The sequence below is a fragment of the Heptranchias perlo genome, chromosome 3 (assembly GCF_035084215.1).
Source record: "Heptranchias perlo isolate sHepPer1 chromosome 3, sHepPer1.hap1, whole genome shotgun sequence".
NCBI lineage: Eukaryota > Metazoa > Chordata > Chondrichthyes > Hexanchiformes > Hexanchidae > Heptranchias > Heptranchias perlo.
The window spans coordinates 26,484,640-26,502,382 of NC_090327.1; the positions used below are offsets into that span (position 1 = coordinate 26,484,640).

Genomic DNA, 17,743 nt, shown 5'->3' on the forward strand with positions numbered 1-17,743 from the left:
TCCTAGTAGCCCCTGCATTTTTTTTTCCTTTCAAGTACTTATCCAGTTCCCTTTTGAAGGCCATGATTGAATTTGCCTCCACCACCCCCTTGGGCAGTGCATTCCAGATCCTAACCACTCGCTGTGTAAAAAAGTTTTTCCCCACGTCCTATGGTTCTTGACCCTTCCGCCAATGAGAACAGTTTGTCTCTATCTACTCTGCCTAGACCCTTCCTTATTTTGAATACCTCTATCAAATCTCCTCACAACCATCTCTGTTCCAAGTAGAACAATCCAGCTTCTCCAGTCTATCCACATAACTAAAGTCCCTCTTCCCTGGAATCATTCTAGTAAATCTCTTCTGCACTCTCTCTAAGGCCTTCACATCTTTCCTGAAGTATGGTGCCCAGAACTGGACACAATACTCCAGTTGTGGCCGAACCAGTGTTTATAAAGGTTCATCATGACTTCCATACTTTTGTACTCTATGCCTCTATTTATAAAGCCCAGGATCCCGTATGCTTTTTTAACCGCTTTCTCAACCTGCCCTGCCACCTTCAATGATTTGTGCACATATATCCCAGATTTCTCTGTTCCTTTATCCCTTTAAGTGTTGTGCCTCTAGTTTATATTGCCTGTCCTCGTTCTTCCTACCGAAATGTATCACTTCGCATTTTTATGCGTTAAATTTCATCTGCCACATGTCCGCCATGCCACCAGCCTGTCTATATCCTCTTGAAGTCTATCACTATCCTCCTCACTGTTTACTAACCTTCCAAGTTTTGTGTCATCTGCAAATTCTGAAATTGTGCCCTGTACACCCAAGTCCAAGTCATTAAAATATCAAGAAAAACAGTGGTCCCAGCACCAACCCCTGGGGAACACCACTGTACAACTCCCTCTAGTCTGAAAAACAGTCAATCACTACTACTCTCTGTTTCCTGTCCCTTAGCCAATTCTGTATCCATGTTGCTACTTCCCCTTTATTCCATGGGCTGCAATCTTGATGATAAGCCTACCATGCGGCACTTTATCAAACGCCTTTTGAAAGTCCATATACACCACATTAACTGCATTGCCCTTATCTACCCTCTCTGTTACCTCATCAAAAAACTCTATCAGGTTTGTTAAACACGATTTGCCTTTAACAAATCCGTGCTGGCTTTCCCTAATCAATCCACACTCATCCAGGTGACTGTTAATTCTGTCCCGGATTATCGTTTCTAAAAGTTTCCCCACCACTGAGGTTAAACTGACAGGCCTATAGTTGCTGGGTTTATCCTTACACCCTTACTGGCCCCAGGGGTCAATATTGGGACCATTGCTCTTTTTGGTATATATTAATGACCTGGACTCACGTATAGGAGGTATAATTTCAAAGTTTGCAGATGACACAAAACTCGGAAATGTAGTAAATATTGTGGAGGATAGTAACAGACTTCAGGAGGACATCGACAGACTCGTGAAATGGGCAGACACATGGCAGGTGAAATTTAACGCAGAGAAGTTTGAAATGATGCATTTTGGTAGGAAAAATTAGGAGAGGCAATATATACTAAACGGTACAATTTTAAAGGGGGTGCAGGAACAGAGAAACCTGGGGGTGCACATACACAAATCTTTGAAAGTGGCAGGAGAAGTTGAGAAGGCTGTTAAAAAAGCATATGGGATCCTGAGCTTTATTAATAGAGGCATAGGGCAGGATTTTAAAAGGGAAAAACAGGTGGGTTGGGGCGGGTGGGGTGGGGGGCAATCAAAATCGCTGTTTTTGGGAGCGGGCAGTCATCCCGGCCGCAACACGCACATTTTTGAGTCTATTCTCATACTCTCTCTTTGGCCCTCTTATTTCCTGTTTCACTTCTCCTCTGTACTTTCTATATTCAGCCTGGTTCTCACTTGTGTTATCAACCTGATATCTGTCATACGCCTTTTCTGCTTCGTCTTACTCTCTATCTCTTTTGTCATCCAGGGAGCTCAGGCTCTGGTTGCCTACCTTTCCCCCTCATGGGAATGTATCTGGACTGTACCCGAACCATTTCCCCCTTAAAGGCAACCCATTGTTCAATTACAGTTTTGCCTGACAATCTTTAATTCTAATTTACCCGGACCAGATCCATTCTCAACCCACTGAAATTGACCCTCCTCCAATTCAGTATTTTTACTCTAAATTGCTCCTTGTCCTTTTCCATAACTAATCTAAACCTTATGATATTATGATCACTGTTCCTTAAATGATCCCCCACTGACACTTGCTCCACTTGACCCACCATATTCCCCAGAACCAGATCCAGCAATGTCTCCTTCCTCGTTGGGCCGGAAACATATCGATCAAGAAAATTCTCCTGAACACACTTCAAAAATTCCTCCCCTTCTTTGCCCTTTACACTATTACCATCCCAGTCTATATTAGGGTAGTTGAAGTCCCCCATTATCACTACTCTATAACTCTTGCACCTCTCTGTAATTTCCCTGCAAATTTGCTCCTCTGTCCTTCCCACTAGTTGGTAGCCTATAGAATACACCCAGTAGTGTAATGGCGCCTCTATTGTTTCTTAACTCTAACCAAATAGATTCTGTCCATGACTCCTCAAGGACATCCTCTCTCTTCCAGCACTGCAATATTCTCCTTAATCAATACTGCCAACCCTGCACCCCCCCTCCTTTTCTTCCTTCCCTATCTTTCCTGAATACCTTGTATCCAGGAATATTTAGAACAAAATCCTGCCCTTTTTTGAGCCAGATTTCCATTATCACCACTACATCATTTTCCCATGTAGCTATTTGCACCTGCAGCTCAACAACCTTATTTACCACACTTCGTGCATTTACACACGTGCACTCTAAACCTATCTTAGACCTTCTCATATCCTCTTTTGGTTTGATCCCATCTAATACAGTACTATTTCTTACTCCAGTGCTATCTGTCACTCCCAATCATAGAATTACAGAAAGTTTACAGCACCGTAGGAGGCCATTCGGCAGATCGTGTCTGCGTCAGCCGAAACTGAGCCACCCAGCCTAATCCCACTTTCCAGCACTTGGTCCGTAGCCTTGTAGATTACGGCACTTCAAATGCACACCCAAGTACTTTTTAAATGTGATGAGATATTCTGCCCCTACCACCCTGAGTAGTGAGTTCCAGACCCCCACCACCCTCCGGGTGAATTTTTTTTCCTCAGCTCTCCTCTAATCCTTCTACCAATCATTTTAAATCTATGCCCCCTGGTTATTGATCTGTCTGCTGAGGGAAATAGGTCCTTCCTATCCATGCCCTTTATAATTTTGTACACCTCAATTAAATTACCCCTCACCCTCCTCTGTTCCAAAGCAAACAACCCCAGCTTATCCAATCTTTCCTCAGAGCTAAAATTCTCCAGTCCTGGCAACATCCTCATAAATCTCCTCTGCACCCTCTCTAGTGCAATCACATCTTTCCTGTAATGTAGTAATCAGAACGGTATGAAGTATTCACGCTGTCACCTAACTAGTGTTTTATACAGTTCCAGCCTAGCCTCCCTGCTCTTATATTCCATGCCTCGGCTAATAAAGGAAAGTATTCCATATGCCTTCGTAACCACCTTATCTACCTGTCCTGCTATCTTCAGGGATCTGTGGACATGCACTCCAAGGTCCCTCACTTACTCTACACCTCTCCGTATCCTCCCATTTATTGTGTACTCCCTTGCCTTGTTTGCCCTCCCCAAATGCATTACCTCATACTTCTCCGGATTGAACTCCATTTGCCACTTTTCTGCCCACCTGACCAGTCCATTGATATTTTCCTGCAGTCTACAGCTTTCCTCCTCACTATCAACCACACGGCCAATTTTTGTATCATCTGCAAACTTCTTAATCATTTAAGTCCAAATCATTAATATATACCACAAAAAGCAAGGGACCTAGTACTGAGCCCTGCGGAACCCCACTGGAAACAGCCTTCCAGTCGCAAAAACACCAATCCTTTGTGCACTTTGTTTCTCCTTCCTAATGCTACATTCAGGTACCCATCCCCCTGCCAAATTCATTTAAACCTTCCCCCACTTTTGAACCTCCCCACGAGGACATTGGTCCCAGCTCTGTTGAGGTGCAACCCGTCCATCTTGAACTGGTCCCTCCCGCCCCAGTACTGGTCCCAATGCCCCAAGAATCTGAAGCCCCCCCCCCTCTTGCACCATGTCTCTGGCCTCACATTAACCTGCCTAATCTTTCTATTTCTGTTCTCACTTGCACGTGGCACTAGGAGTAATCCAGAGCGTACAATCTTTGAGGTCCTGCTTTTTAACTTCCTCCCTAGATCCTGAAACTCTAACCACAGGACCTCATCCCTTTTCTGTCCTATGTCGTTGGTACCCACATGGACCACAACTTCTGGCTGTTCCCCTTCCCTCCGCAGAATGTTCTGCACCCTCTCCGTGATGTTCTTTACCCTGGCACCGGGAAGGCAACACACCATGCGGGACTTACATCAGCGGGCATTACAGAAATGCCCGTCTGTCCCAGTGACTATCGAATCCCCTATGACTACTGCATTTCTACACTTCACTGTGCCCCCCTGTGCAGTCCTTTGTCCCACGGTGCCACGCTCAGGCCTGCACTCCTTCAAGGTGTCGTCACCCTCACTGGTATTCAATGCTGACTATCGGTTTGAGAATGCAACACACCCAGAAGATTCCTGCACTGCCTGCCTTTTCCTACCTTTTCAGATGGTCACCCACTTGCTATCCTGAACTCTCTGTGGTTGCGGGGTGATCGCTTCCTGGAGTCTGCAGTGACTCCCGCCTCCCCATAAGCTCAGAAACCCTCAACTTGAGCTCAAGCAACTGGAGGCATTTCCTGCACACGTGGCCCTCCAGGACACATGAAGTGTCCTGAAGTTCCCACATGGTGCAGGAGTTGCAGGCAATGGGTCTCAGCTGTCCGTCCATTATATCTAGAAACCTTTTTTCTCCAAACTCCCTTTAGATACTCGATTATTATTAATTTACTTACTGTTTACTTACCCAGATCAACCTACACTTTATTCCGGGTCTCTCAGAGCTCCTCCTCTCCGTTCACTGTGTTGTCACTCTCTCTGTTCTGAGTGAATGGGACTGATACCTGGGGCTCCTCCCCTGGTGCTCAGCACCGTTTCTTGTCCTATAGTCGGGGTTTAGCTTGAAATAGTGCTCCAGACTGACCTTATCTTTTCCCCACAGTATTATTACACCTCGATAGGATCCCCCATCATTTACCCCTTTTCAAGGCGGAGGGGTCAAGTCTTCGCGCCTATGCTCGTAACTCAATTTCTGAACACTAGGGATCAGCCTTGTGGTCCTGCTCTGCAACAATTCCAGGGCTTCACCAAATCTTATCTTCAAAAGCACATCAGGCTCTTGGGGGCTCTGATTAAAAGTGGTAAGTGCAGGGGAAATAATGGCCCAGGTTTTCATCTAATGGCGTCTGCTATTAGTTAAACTTGCCCTTGCATGTTTAGGTATTTCAGATTTTTACGTTTCAAGTTGCTGAGAGTGCGTGCTGAGAATGGCACAGCGAGGGAAACAAGATACCTGGGAACAGGCCTAGCAACTGTCTATCACCTCAATCAATCAGATTGAAGGATTGAGAAATAAACAGCACGATGACTGAGAAGGAAGTGTAAGTTAAAGTGGGTAAATTCAATGTGAAATCAGGTACAGAATGAGAAATAAAGAGAGAGAAAGAAAAATTGGATGAAGAGAGGGAGAAAAAAGAGACAGAAAGGAAAATAAAAAAATTAATGCCTGGGATTCTTCAGCGGCTGCTACGTAGGTTAACTAACGGCCGCCAACCAAAGATGAGGTTTTTTAAAAACTTTTAAAGTATTGATCTCCTGACTCCACAATACTCCAGATCGCCACCCCTCCCCCTCCCCCACACCCTCCCCCATTGCCGCTCCACCTCTGCTCCTGGGACTTATCTTCGGGTCACTGCATCAAATGGGTGAGCTGCCTGTTCTGGTGTGAAAGATAATGTTAATGAGGCGATAGGCCCATTTCGGGCTGGCTTTGGGCCCTTCAGTTTGGACGAAAACAGGCCTAAAGGTATTTCAGTCCCACTTGCTTTTTGGAATAATTAATTTACTTTATTTTTACACTTCTTCTCACCAATTTTTTCACCTCCTCCCCAGAAGATGTTGACTCTCTGCTGGGGTAAGGATGCACAGGTGCCATTTGCCCACTGGCACCTTGTCCAAGTGGCCATTCATTCATGAGCCTACACAATCAGTGTTGGGAGAACATTCGAGGTTGGCAAGACATCACAGACAAGCCCAATCGTGGCCTTACCTAACATCCACAGAGATGTACTTTCCTGCTGCGGTCACTGGATCGGGGCTGATTTCCCCTCCCCAAAATAAGGGCATTGAGGTCAATCATCATGTTCCTTCTTCCATCCTTGGTGAGATCGACTGACAGCAAAAACCATGGATTGAATTAGCGACCTTTCTGGTTTGTGCGGCTCAACCACTCACCGAATTAACTCACTGAGCCGTTGGGCGAGCTTTGAATGGGCAATTCTTAACCATGTACTGTTTTCTAGGGTGCTAAAGGACAGTCTGGTGTTGCTGGACCGCCAGGATATCCTGGAGAACAGGTGAGAGAGTTTGTAGATATTTTCTATCCAACTGAACCTTACCATGTTCTAAGATAAAAAAGCGGACATGAATTATTGTTTGGGTCACTGAACCACTATGATACTTCCCCTTTAAAGTTGTCTTGTTTATTTGTTTTTTTGCCAAAATTGAAGAGCAGGGCCAAATTTTTTTTGACAGCTCGATGGTTATAATATCTTTAAAGATTGATTTATTCACCAGTGGAGGCCCCAACTTTATTCTTTTAAAACTAAGTCTAAAGAGTTACAACACAAGGATCATTGGGGAGAGTGGGAAGTAGATTTTGACTTTGTACGATAGTGTAAAATGGCTGATAGTGAATCGGCAGCCTGATTTATATCTCTCCTGATTCTTATTTTCATTGAATTCACTGTTTGCATTAGTTAAGCCTGTGCATGTATGGGGGCCTTTCAGCCTTAGCTTTTTTAACTGGTGCTTATGGGTAATGCATGGACTTGGGTAAGTGTGGTATGGCCCTCTATTGCTCTATTGGGCAAACAGAAAATATATGTGCAAATTTCTCAGTAACTTGGTTTGGCGAATCTTAATGGTGATGGATTTTCACACGTGTTAGACTCCTGGTTGACCAAAAACAATTTGGTAGGTAGATCTTATGTCAGAGAATCTTGCACACCTTTCAGAGAAATGCGATCAGTGGTGTAAAACAGATATTTAGTATAAATGTGGTAGTAGCAAATATTCAAACGAGAACTTTGAAGGCCGAAGTGGAGAAGGGTTCCATGTGAACAGCAGTTGAACGTGGGTCAGTCGGTCCTAAGAGATAGGCTTCCCAGTGGGAAGATCCAATATATTTGACAATTATCTGAATTTGTTGCCATGTAATTAACATTTTCTATTTGTTAGGGATTGCCAGGTGAAATTGGGTTTCCAGGAAAACCAGGACCAATTGGAAAACCGGTAAGGAATACTGTCATTTTGCTGTTTTGCGGATGAGAGGGGGTTGAAATCCTGCTGTGCCATATTAGTAACAAAATCATTTATTTGCTTATAAGAATTCTCTTGATTTGCTGTTTTAGCAAAGATGTTAACCCATTTATTTTAATACCATTAAAATAGCAGACAGAGGAATTTCATTCCATTGTGTTAACACGTTCATCACTAATATTGCACAGCACAATTTTAACCCCAAGTTTCAAAAGTAGAAGCATAGACGGGTGAAACATAGAACAATGGTTTGCTAATTACTAATTTAGCAATGGTACAGCCTGTGCACAAGCAGTACAGGCATTGGTCCCAATGCTAAATTCGTAGGGCCCATTTTTTAGGCTCCTCTGGTGGAGGGCCTTGGGCCCCTTGATTATGTGCATTAGGGGCCTAACGCCTGTTAAAGGACCCCTTTTGAAAACTGATCAGCGATGAGCGGGATAGGTGACAAGCTTGCCTCGCTCAGGTTTCTTCAGCAGCCCTCATGGCCGCTGACAAGAGGCAAGTAATTCATTTTTTTTAAAAAACCCTTCCAGGAGGCAGGAGGTGCAGGAATGCTCCCTATACTGTTGCTAGCCCCTGCTTGGCCCCCTCCCAATTGCCTCCCCTATGACCTATATGTGGGCAGCTTCGCCGGCGAGCTGCCCGAGGCAGGTATCCGCAGCTCGCCAGTCTAATTTAAGTAAGGCCTGAGGCCCTGTTTTGATCGGGTCTTTACCTATTCCAGCACAGGGATTGTTCCCTGCGCCCAGTTCGCACTGGCAGGCTGGCGCTATGCAATTTCCACCCATCTGCTCCTACACTCATTAGCTCATGATTTCTTTATAATACCATATAGATCCATTTTTATCATGAGTTTGTACTTGAAGTATATATTTCTGTCACTGCAGTATTTAGCTGCTTGAAGTGCTAATTCCAAAGCAGTGACTCTGGCAAATCAATAAAACTGATATTTTTCTTCCTTCTAAATAAAACTGTTACAGTTTGTTTAATGGCTGGGGTCCAGAGATTAATGGGGTTCGTGATGTTAACTGAAGTATAGTCCCTTTAATAGAGATTAATACTCACCCAAACCTGTGATCTTAAAACAGTATCTACCTCTGGAAATCATTTGTCAATCAGAGTTTCTTTATCCAATTTATTACAATAATCCCAAGCTACTCATCTTTTCTAATTTATATATTTTCAGGGTGCACCTGGGATAGATGGGAAAACCGGCTTCCCTGGACCTCCAGGAGTTAAGGCAAGTCATTCGTTATTTTTTCTCCTCTAAAAATTAAGATTGAACAAGTAGATTTATTTATGGAAAATAGGAAAACAGACACTTATGGGTTGAAGTTGCATTGTACAATCTTAGAGACTAGTTTTTTAACGTATTGGCATGAAATTCCCTTTTCCATTATTTAAATGAAGATGTTAGGCTGTTTAAATATTTTTGTTATAGTATCGAACAGGGTGCTTTCAACCCTTTGGTCTTCTTTATCTAGTTGTTATGTCTGTCATGCATTAGGGTCCTTAAATACTCCAATACATACTTTGTTTAAAAATAAACTTCCTTACTTAAACTTGAAAACAAACTCTCCCATCAATGTCTTTTCTGGTCAAAAGCACTATATACCAGTAGTGTTTCTCTTTAATAACATTTTTCTTCCCAGTTTTCAAATATTCACCAGCCCCTCTCCTTTCTGAGGAATCTGCCACTTCTCTGATGCCTCACTCAAGTAATCATTAATTTGTGGATATATCTTGAACATGTACATCAACAGGCTATTAAACCATAGATATAGAGGCATTTCTGTCTAATGCTGCTATCCTTTTGGGCATTAGCCCAATGTTAAAAGTGCAATACAAAATAGCAAATTTACATTGACGCACTTAGTGAGATCCTCAGAAATATGTGGCCTTGCATTGGTAACTACGTGCATGTGTTAGGTGCAATAAGAGCAATCTACACAACCCCCGCTGTTGAAGATTGGTCAATAATCATACGTGGGTGCATTTGAGTGCACATGTGCAGAATTCAGCCTGCCCAATTTAACAGCAGTGCAAACTGGTAGTAAAAAATTACATTAAATCCTACTCTGCTTAGCCTTTCTCTGCTGGCTGGCTCACAACCCTGACCAGTCAGCTTTCCAGAATGCTGACTGCTGGCCTCATTGGTTTCCACAGAGAACTTCTAGTCAGTCACATGTTTTGTACACCTGGAGGAACCTTCCAAATTGTTACGCAGTATTGATTCCTACTAAGCAATACAAACTGTTCTTTCTCTTCTTACACTACACTGTTGAAGCTCAAACTATTTAATGTACCTTTCCTACATTACAACAATGACTACACTTCAAAAGTACTTAATTGGTTGTAAAACACATTGGGATATCCTGAGGTCGGGAAAGGCGCTATATAAATGCAAGTCTTTTTTTCTTTAAACTAGCTTGACCCAGTCCTCACTGACCTATAATGGGTCCCTGTCGCCCAATGCACTACATTTAAAATCCTCATCCTCATCTTCAAATCCCAGCACATCCGGACATCTCCTCCAGCTATATCAATTTCTGCACTCTTTGATCCTGCCTTTTTGTCCATTTCCTTCTCGTCCCTTCACCCCAGCATTGTTGGTAGAGCCTTCAGCAGCCTCAGACCCACTCACTGGGTATATATATCCCTCCACCACATATCCCTCCACCTTTCCTCTTCACTTTTAAAACCTACTCAAAACTCATCTTTTGAAACCAAACTTTCATTCGCTCTTCCTAATCTCTCCCGCCATGGTACACTGTCTGTTGCCCTATCTATCACCATTCTGAAGTAGCTTCGAAAGTTTTTATTAACTCTAAACACACTATATAAATGTAAATTGTTATTTGCCAGTAATTCCCATGGGAGTTCTACCAATCTCCTGCCATAACTTTGGCAGAATATCAGCAGAAACCCTGGAGAAAAGGTGTGATCGGCAGAAATTCTACCCCCGTTGATTTGAAAGGATGCTTACCAATTTTTAATTGACCATAAAATCCGGTGCATAAGCCAGATTTTTACATCCTTCGAATATGGGGCTGTGACTTGTACGCTAATGCAATTAATATTTTTTGTTGAATAAGTCATGTTGTATAGACGTTGCATGGCATTTTATACCAGTGCAGCTTTTACACCAGATATTACAGTAAACTGATATTGACCCTTTGAAACGCAATGGATCAGAACAGTCATTTTTGATGATCCCTGCAGAATATGTCCCAGATTCACTCTTCTTTCACCTTTGACTAACACAGGGACAAGCTGGAGAGCAAGCACAGGATGGTTTCCCTGGAAAACATGGTGAAAAGGTAAGGAAAAAGATATGGATTTCTTTATTCGTGCTTTTATTTATTATGAATGTATGAAACAGTTTCTTTTGACTGTGGTGGAGAAGTTGTTGCTATATGTTTTACTTTCTATTCCTTGTTGAACAGGGAGAAGTAGGGTTACCAGGTATTACAGGGCCCAGTGGACAAAAGGTAAGGAAAGACTTTCAACTATATTCACAGTTTTGTATAGAATGTACAGTTAAGAAACAGGCCATTTGGCCCAACTGGTCCATACTGGTGTTATTGCTCCACACAAGCCTCCTCCCACTCCTCTTCACCTAACCTTATCAGCATTTCCTTCTATTCCTTTCTCCCTCATGTGTTTATCTAGCTTTACCTTAAAGGCATCTACTCTATTCACCTCAATTACTCCTTGTGCTAGCGAGTTCCACATTTCTAAACACTATCTGGGTAAAGAAGTTTTTCCTGAATTCCCTATTCGATTTATTGGTGATGACCTTATATATAAGGCCCCTAGTTTTGGACTCCCCCACAATTGGAAACATTTTCTCTACGTCTACCCTTTCAAATCCTTAAACACCTCTATCAGGTCATCCCTCAGTCGTTTCTCCAGAGCGGGAAACCACAGCCTGTTTAGTCTTTCCTGATAGGTACAACCTCTTAGATCTGGTATCAGCCTTGTAAATCCTTTTTGCACCTTCTCCAGTGCCCCTATATCCTTTTATAATATGGAGACCAGAACTGTGCACAGAACTCCAAACTTTTTGAATGAGTTTGTTCAAATTTCTTTAACTAGTGAACATATAACTTCTTCCTAATCTCTGACTCCCAAATGTTCAAACAGTGGCAGGTTCAAAAGCACCATTGTGGCTCCCCCAGTGTCCCAGTGCATTCTGTGGAGTGATCCTGAGTCACATTGAGGGGTAAGGTCCCAGGTTCAACCTCTGGTCAGTACTGAGCTAGCTGATCCGATCAATTGCTGTGGACAGGTGTCAACCTGAGATCAGGCAGCTCCACACAGCATCTTGTTGGCTGTTTCAGAGCAGTACAGGGCGGCTCACCCACATAACAAAGATAACAAAAGATGATAAATACTTTCGCAGAAGAAACTCTTCACCTTTCAGACCCTGGCTGAAGGCATGCAGCTCAGATGGGCAGGTTATGTCTTGGGATTGCAGTATGTGGCAGTTTGTGGACAGCGAGACTGTCCCGGATTGCTATATCTGCAGTATATGTCTCTGGCTTGAGATGCTCCGGCTCAGAGTCTTTGAGCTGGAGTGCAAGTTAGAGACACTCTGACACATAAGGAAGGGGGAGGAATATCTGGACAGTTTTCTCCAGAATCCAGTCACACCTCAGAAGAAAGCATAGATACAGGAGGGGGAGGGTGTGACTGGTAGTCAGCAGGGTAGTGGGAACAGAGGGGAGATAGAGGAGGAAGTCCCACAGACACTAGTCCTGTCCAACAGATGCAATGCACTTGATACCCGTGAGGATAAGGAATAAGACTGTGGGAAGGACAGCCAGATTGCTGACCAAGGCATCCTGGAGTAGGAGGCTTTCCAAGGGGATGAGGTGCAGAGTAGAAAGGTGGTAGTTATAGGAGATTCGATAATTAGAGGGATAGTTACAATTCTTTGCAGTCAGGATCGAGAGTCCCGCAGGGTGTGTTGCCTACTTGGTGCCAGGGTAAGGGACATCTCGAAACAGCTGGAAAAGAAACTGGAAAGGGAGGAGGAGGAGGATCCAGTTGTTGTGATCCACGTCGGAACCAACGACATAGGAAAGAATAGGGAGGAGGTCCTGCTAAGGGAGTATCAGGAATTAGAAACTAAATTGAAAAGCAGGACTTCCAGGGTAGTAATCACAGGATTATTACCTGAGCCACATGAAAATTGGCATAGGGACAAACAGTTCAGGAAAGTAAATACATGGCTGAAGGATTGGTGTGGGAAAGTGGGGTTCCTGTTCATGGGGCACTGGCACCAGGACTGAGACAGGAAGAAGCTGTACTGTTGGGACGGACTGCACTTGAACAAGGCTGGGACCAAGGTCCTAGCGGAAAGGATAAATAGGGGGGTTAATAAGACTTTAAACTAGGGGCTATAAATATAAGATAGTCACTAACAAATCCAATAGGGCATTCAGAAGAAACTTCTTCGTCCAGAGAGTGGTAAGAATGTGGAACTCGTTACCACATGGAGTAGTTGAGGCGACTAGCATTTAAAGGGAAGCTAGATAAACACATGAGGGAGAAGGGAATAAAAGGATATGTTGATAGGGTTAGATAAAGAAGGGTGCTCACGTGGAGAATAAATATATGGGTTGAATGGCCTGTTTCTGTGCTATACATTCTTTGTAATTCTTTATAAGATGAACCAAAGTGATATGCAACAGGGGGAATTTCAGTGTAACATTCTCATTTATCAATCAAAAGCATTTCCTTTCCATATTTAAATTTATTTTGTTCAGCAGTTGGGGTTTTGTTTCTCCCTCCTGTTTATCATGGTAGGAACCATTTCCCTGACTGACAGGTTGGGTAGTCTGCTCCAAGATTAGAAGCCAATCAGCTGGTTCTCTTTAGTTGCTGTTGGCAAGTGTCAAGCAGAGAACAGGCACCTTCACCGAGAACTTGTCTCTTGGTTTTCATGTTTTCTTGCTCTGGGGGAACAATTCCTCTGTTCACTAATTCTCATGAAATCTAAGCAAAATGTAAAGAAAATGTATATGATTTTAACAAAGGAAATCTCCACAAGCCTGCCCCCCATCCCCACCCAACCCCAAGGTAGGCACTGCATTAGCTTGGCTGTGGTCAAATTAGGAATTATGTACATGAATTTACTTCTTGCTTGATTTACAGCTACTGTGTTGCTACACATCCCTTCAGTATTTGGTAATTTAACAGGTCAAACATCAGTAATGGTACAGCCATTTGATCAGGGGATAGGAACATAGGAACATTTAGCCCCTCGAGCCTGTTCTGCCATTCAATGAGATCATGGTTGATCTGTGACCTAACTCCATATACCCGCCTTAGCTCCATACCTCTTAATACCTTTGGTTAACAAAAATCTATCAATCTCAGATTTAAAATTAACAATTGAGCTAGCATCAACTGTTCGGTGGAAGAGAGTTCCAGACTTCTACTATCTTTTGCATGTAGAAGTGTTTCCTAGCTTCACTCCTGAAAGTCCTGGCTCTAATTTTTAGGCTATGTCCCCTAGTCCTAGATTCCCCAACCAGTGGAAATAGTTTCTCTCTATCTACCCTATCAGATCCCCTTAATATCTTGAAAACATCAATCAAATCACCCCTTAATCTTCTAAATTCCAGGAAATACAACCCTAGTTTGTGTAATCGCTCCTCGTAATTTAACCCTTGAAGTCCAGGTATCATTCTAGTAAATCTACGCTGCACTCCCTCCAAGGCCAATATATCCTTCCTAAGGTGTGGTGCCCAGAACTAAACACAGTACTCCAGATGTGGCCTAACCAAGGCTTTGAATAGCTGTAGTATAACTTCTACCCCCTTGTATTCTAGTCTTCTAGATAAAAAGGCCAGCATTCCATTAGCCTTTTTGATTATTTTCTGTACCCGTCCTTGACATTTTAATGATCTATGTACATGGACCCCTAAGTCTCTTTGGACCTCCACTGTTTCGAGCATTTCACCATTTAGAAAGTACTCTGATCTATCCTTTTTAGGTCCAAAGTGGATGACCTCACACTTGCCTAAGATTGAAATCTATTTGCCACAATTTTGCCCATTCACTTAATCTATTAATATCTCTCTGTAATCTTATGCTTCCATCTACACTGCTTACTTTGCCTACCTTTGTGGCATCAGCAAACTTGGATATGTGGCTCTCTAGGCCATCATTCTAAGTTGTTAATAAATACAGAGAATAGTTGAGGCCCCAACACAGATTCCTGTGGGACACCACTAGTCACATCCTACCAATTTGAGTACCTGTCTCCTGCCGCTCAGCCAATTTCCTAACCAGGTCAATAATTTGCCCTCAATTCCATGAGTTTCAACTTTAGGGAACAGTCTTTTATGAGGGACATTTATCGAATGCCTTCTGGAAGTCCATATAAACAACATCCATTGACATTCCCCAGACCACTACTTTAGTCACCTCTTCAAAAAATTCAATCAGGTTCGTCAGGCATGACCTATCCTTTACAAATCCATGCTGGCACTCTGTGAGAAGCTGAAAATTTTCAAGGTTTCATTTCCCAACAACAGATGTTAGGCTAACTGGTCTATAATTCCTTGGTTTCCCTCTCTCACCTTTCTTAAATAGCAGAGTGACATGTGCAATTTTCCAATCTAAAGGAACGGCTCCTGAATTGAGAGAACTTTGGAAGATTATAGTTAGGCCATCTGCAATGTCTCACCTTCTTCCTTTAAAATCCTGAATGAAACTAGTAGATTGACGCATTATATCTCTGCCCTTATGAGTGGTCCTTGGTTGCTAAGCAGGATGAAGCAGCCCGCTTGATTGGCACCCCATCCATCACCCTAAACATTCACTCCCCTCACCACCAGCGCACAGTGGCTGCAGTGTGTACCATCTACAGGATGCACTGCAGCAACTCGCCAAGGCTTCTTTGACAGCACCTCCCAAACCCGCGACCTCTACCACCTAGAGCAGCAGGCACATGGGAACAACACCACCTGCATTTTCCCCTCCAAGTCACACACCATCCCGACTTGGAAATATATTGCGTTCCTTCATTGTCGCTGGGTGAAAATCCTGGAACTCTCTACCTAACAGCACTGTGGGAGAACCTTCACCACAAGGACTGCAGTGGTTCAAGAAGGTGGCTCACCACCACCTTCTCAGGGGCAATTCGGGATGGGCAATAAATGCTGTCCTCACCAGTGACGCCCACATCCCCATGAACGAATAAAAAAAAAACAAACACCTAGTTAAAAAATGTTAAATATTATGACTGAAACCACATGCAGTGCAGGAGTGAAGTTCACCATCACATCCTGTTGGTAAAAGTTGCATTAGTAGCCAGTGAGGCTTCCAATTTTGTTTCACTTTAATGTAGTGCAATTTACTTTCATTTCCTGTTTGGCTTGGTATATATTTGATATCTAGAGTTTCAGCCGTGCACGTAATGACTATTTTTCGTACATACTATTTAATCTGACTCTTTTCAGGGAGAACCTGGTCTTCCGGGATCACATGGACTACCGGGTTCAAAGGGATTTAAAGGGGAGCAGGTCAGTGGCTTTGTTTCAACCCTTTGTGGACTGGATGGCGCGTCATATTAAGTTACAGATCTATGGCATGTGCTTGAATCCAACTTCAGAGCTAAACATTGGGAAGACCAAAGCCGTTGTCTTCGCCCTCCCACCGCCCCTCCCCCCCCCACCCCTGCCACAAACTCCAAACCCTCGCCACCAACTCCATCTCCTCCCGGCCACTCTCCCAGGCTGAAACAGACTGCTCGCCACCTCGGTCTCCTATTCAACCCCGAGCTAAGCTTCCAAACCCAGATCCTCTCTACCGCAAAGACTGCCTACTTCCACCTCCATAACATCACTTACCCCTACCTCAGCTTCTCTGCTGCTGAACCCTCCCTCATTGATTCCCTTCAAATGGTAAGTCACCCAAAGTATCGAAAGGAGACCCAACGCTCTATTTAGAGCAAGCCTCGGGCCTGCTGGTTCAGGCGCGTGCTGTCAGCGCGCCGTTGGTTATGTGCCCGAAAGTAGGTGCAGAACCAGTTTCTACCCCACTAAAGCTTTATCTGGAAAACAACTGTGCAGATTGGTTTGAAAACTCTGTTCTGGATGCATCTTATACTTCTAATGAGAGCAGGTAACGGAGAGTCAGATGGAGTGATTCACTGATGCTGCAGGTACAGTCACACTTGAATGTGGTCATTTTTTTTTAAGGTTTAGACTGTTTATGCACCATGTTGTGTTTTCACAGGGAGAACCAGGGGAACGAGGTTCTATTGGTCCAAAAGCAGAAAAGGGTGAAAAGGTAGGAAGCATTTCATTAAAATTATAATTGAAAATGCAATCGAGCACCAAACCTTCCCAAATTTACAACAGTTTTCTTTATCTTGTGTCTTAGGGATCAGACGGACTTCCCGGTTCTCCAGGCTTACCAGGGACGGTGAGTAAGAGCAAATGAGGAACTAAGCTTCTCCATTTGTAAGAATCAATGTTCCGATAATATTGACCTATACACTTCATCAGTGCAAATGCAAGACCGGCCCCTTTAAGGACATAAGAATTAGGAGCAGGATTAGGCCATTCGGCCCCTCGAGCCTGCTCCGTCATTCAATAAGATCATGGCTGATCTTCGACCTCAACTCCACTTTCCCGCCTGATCCCCATATGCTTTGATTTCCCCTAGAGTCCAAAAATCTATCTATCTCAGCCTTGAATATACTCAACAGGCCTTTTACAGGCTATTTCAAAAACTATAGGGTGGAAGTTCACCTACAGATGCTTAACATGATAATGTCATATTGTTGTTACGAAAGTGTTAACCCATTTAAAATCAGCAGGTTAGTCACCTGCATCGAAATACTATACACAGTACGTGCGCTCTGCAATGTGCTGTGTCTTTATGGTAGACTTGGGTGGGACATTTTGGGAATTCATTAGAATTCTGTTCTTAAAGAACCATCATTGTCCTCTCAGGGAGCTTCCAGGGCAGTTCAGTTCCTGGAACAGCCAGAAACAGCTTGCTCCAGAAAGTTTTCATTGGATTGTTGTATTCACCACAAAGAAAGCTTGTGTCACGGGAGGTAAAAGGAAATGTAAAATATTTAGGAAGAAGGCGAGGCCATCGAGCCAAACAAGCCGGTCCATTTTTGATGGATTAACCCCACCTACCTAATTGTAACATCTT

The 17,743-nt window shown here is 43.5% G+C and overlaps 1 protein-coding gene across 3 annotated transcripts in view; it reads left to right on the forward strand.

The window, feature by feature from the left end:
• The window catches only part of col22a1 (collagen, type XXII, alpha 1), a 344,398-nt gene that overhangs the window by 231,061 nt on the left and 95,594 nt on the right, over positions 1-17,743 (forward strand). For all 3 annotated transcript variants that reach the window (XR_010960277.1, XM_067978562.1, XM_067978572.1), the window contains exons 23-30: positions 6,535-6,588; positions 7,472-7,525; positions 8,742-8,795; positions 10,822-10,875; positions 11,002-11,046; positions 16,033-16,095; positions 16,811-16,864; positions 16,958-16,999. Coding sequence is in view for 2 of the 3 variants with exons in the window: in XM_067978562.1 (XP_067834663.1) it covers positions 6,535-6,588; positions 7,472-7,525; positions 8,742-8,795; positions 10,822-10,875; positions 11,002-11,046; positions 16,033-16,095; positions 16,811-16,864; positions 16,958-16,999 (420 nt within the window). In the remaining variant the exon portion in view is untranslated. The remainder of the gene's footprint in view (positions 1-6,534; positions 6,589-7,471; positions 7,526-8,741; positions 8,796-10,821; positions 10,876-11,001; positions 11,047-16,032; positions 16,096-16,810; positions 16,865-16,957; positions 17,000-17,743) is intronic.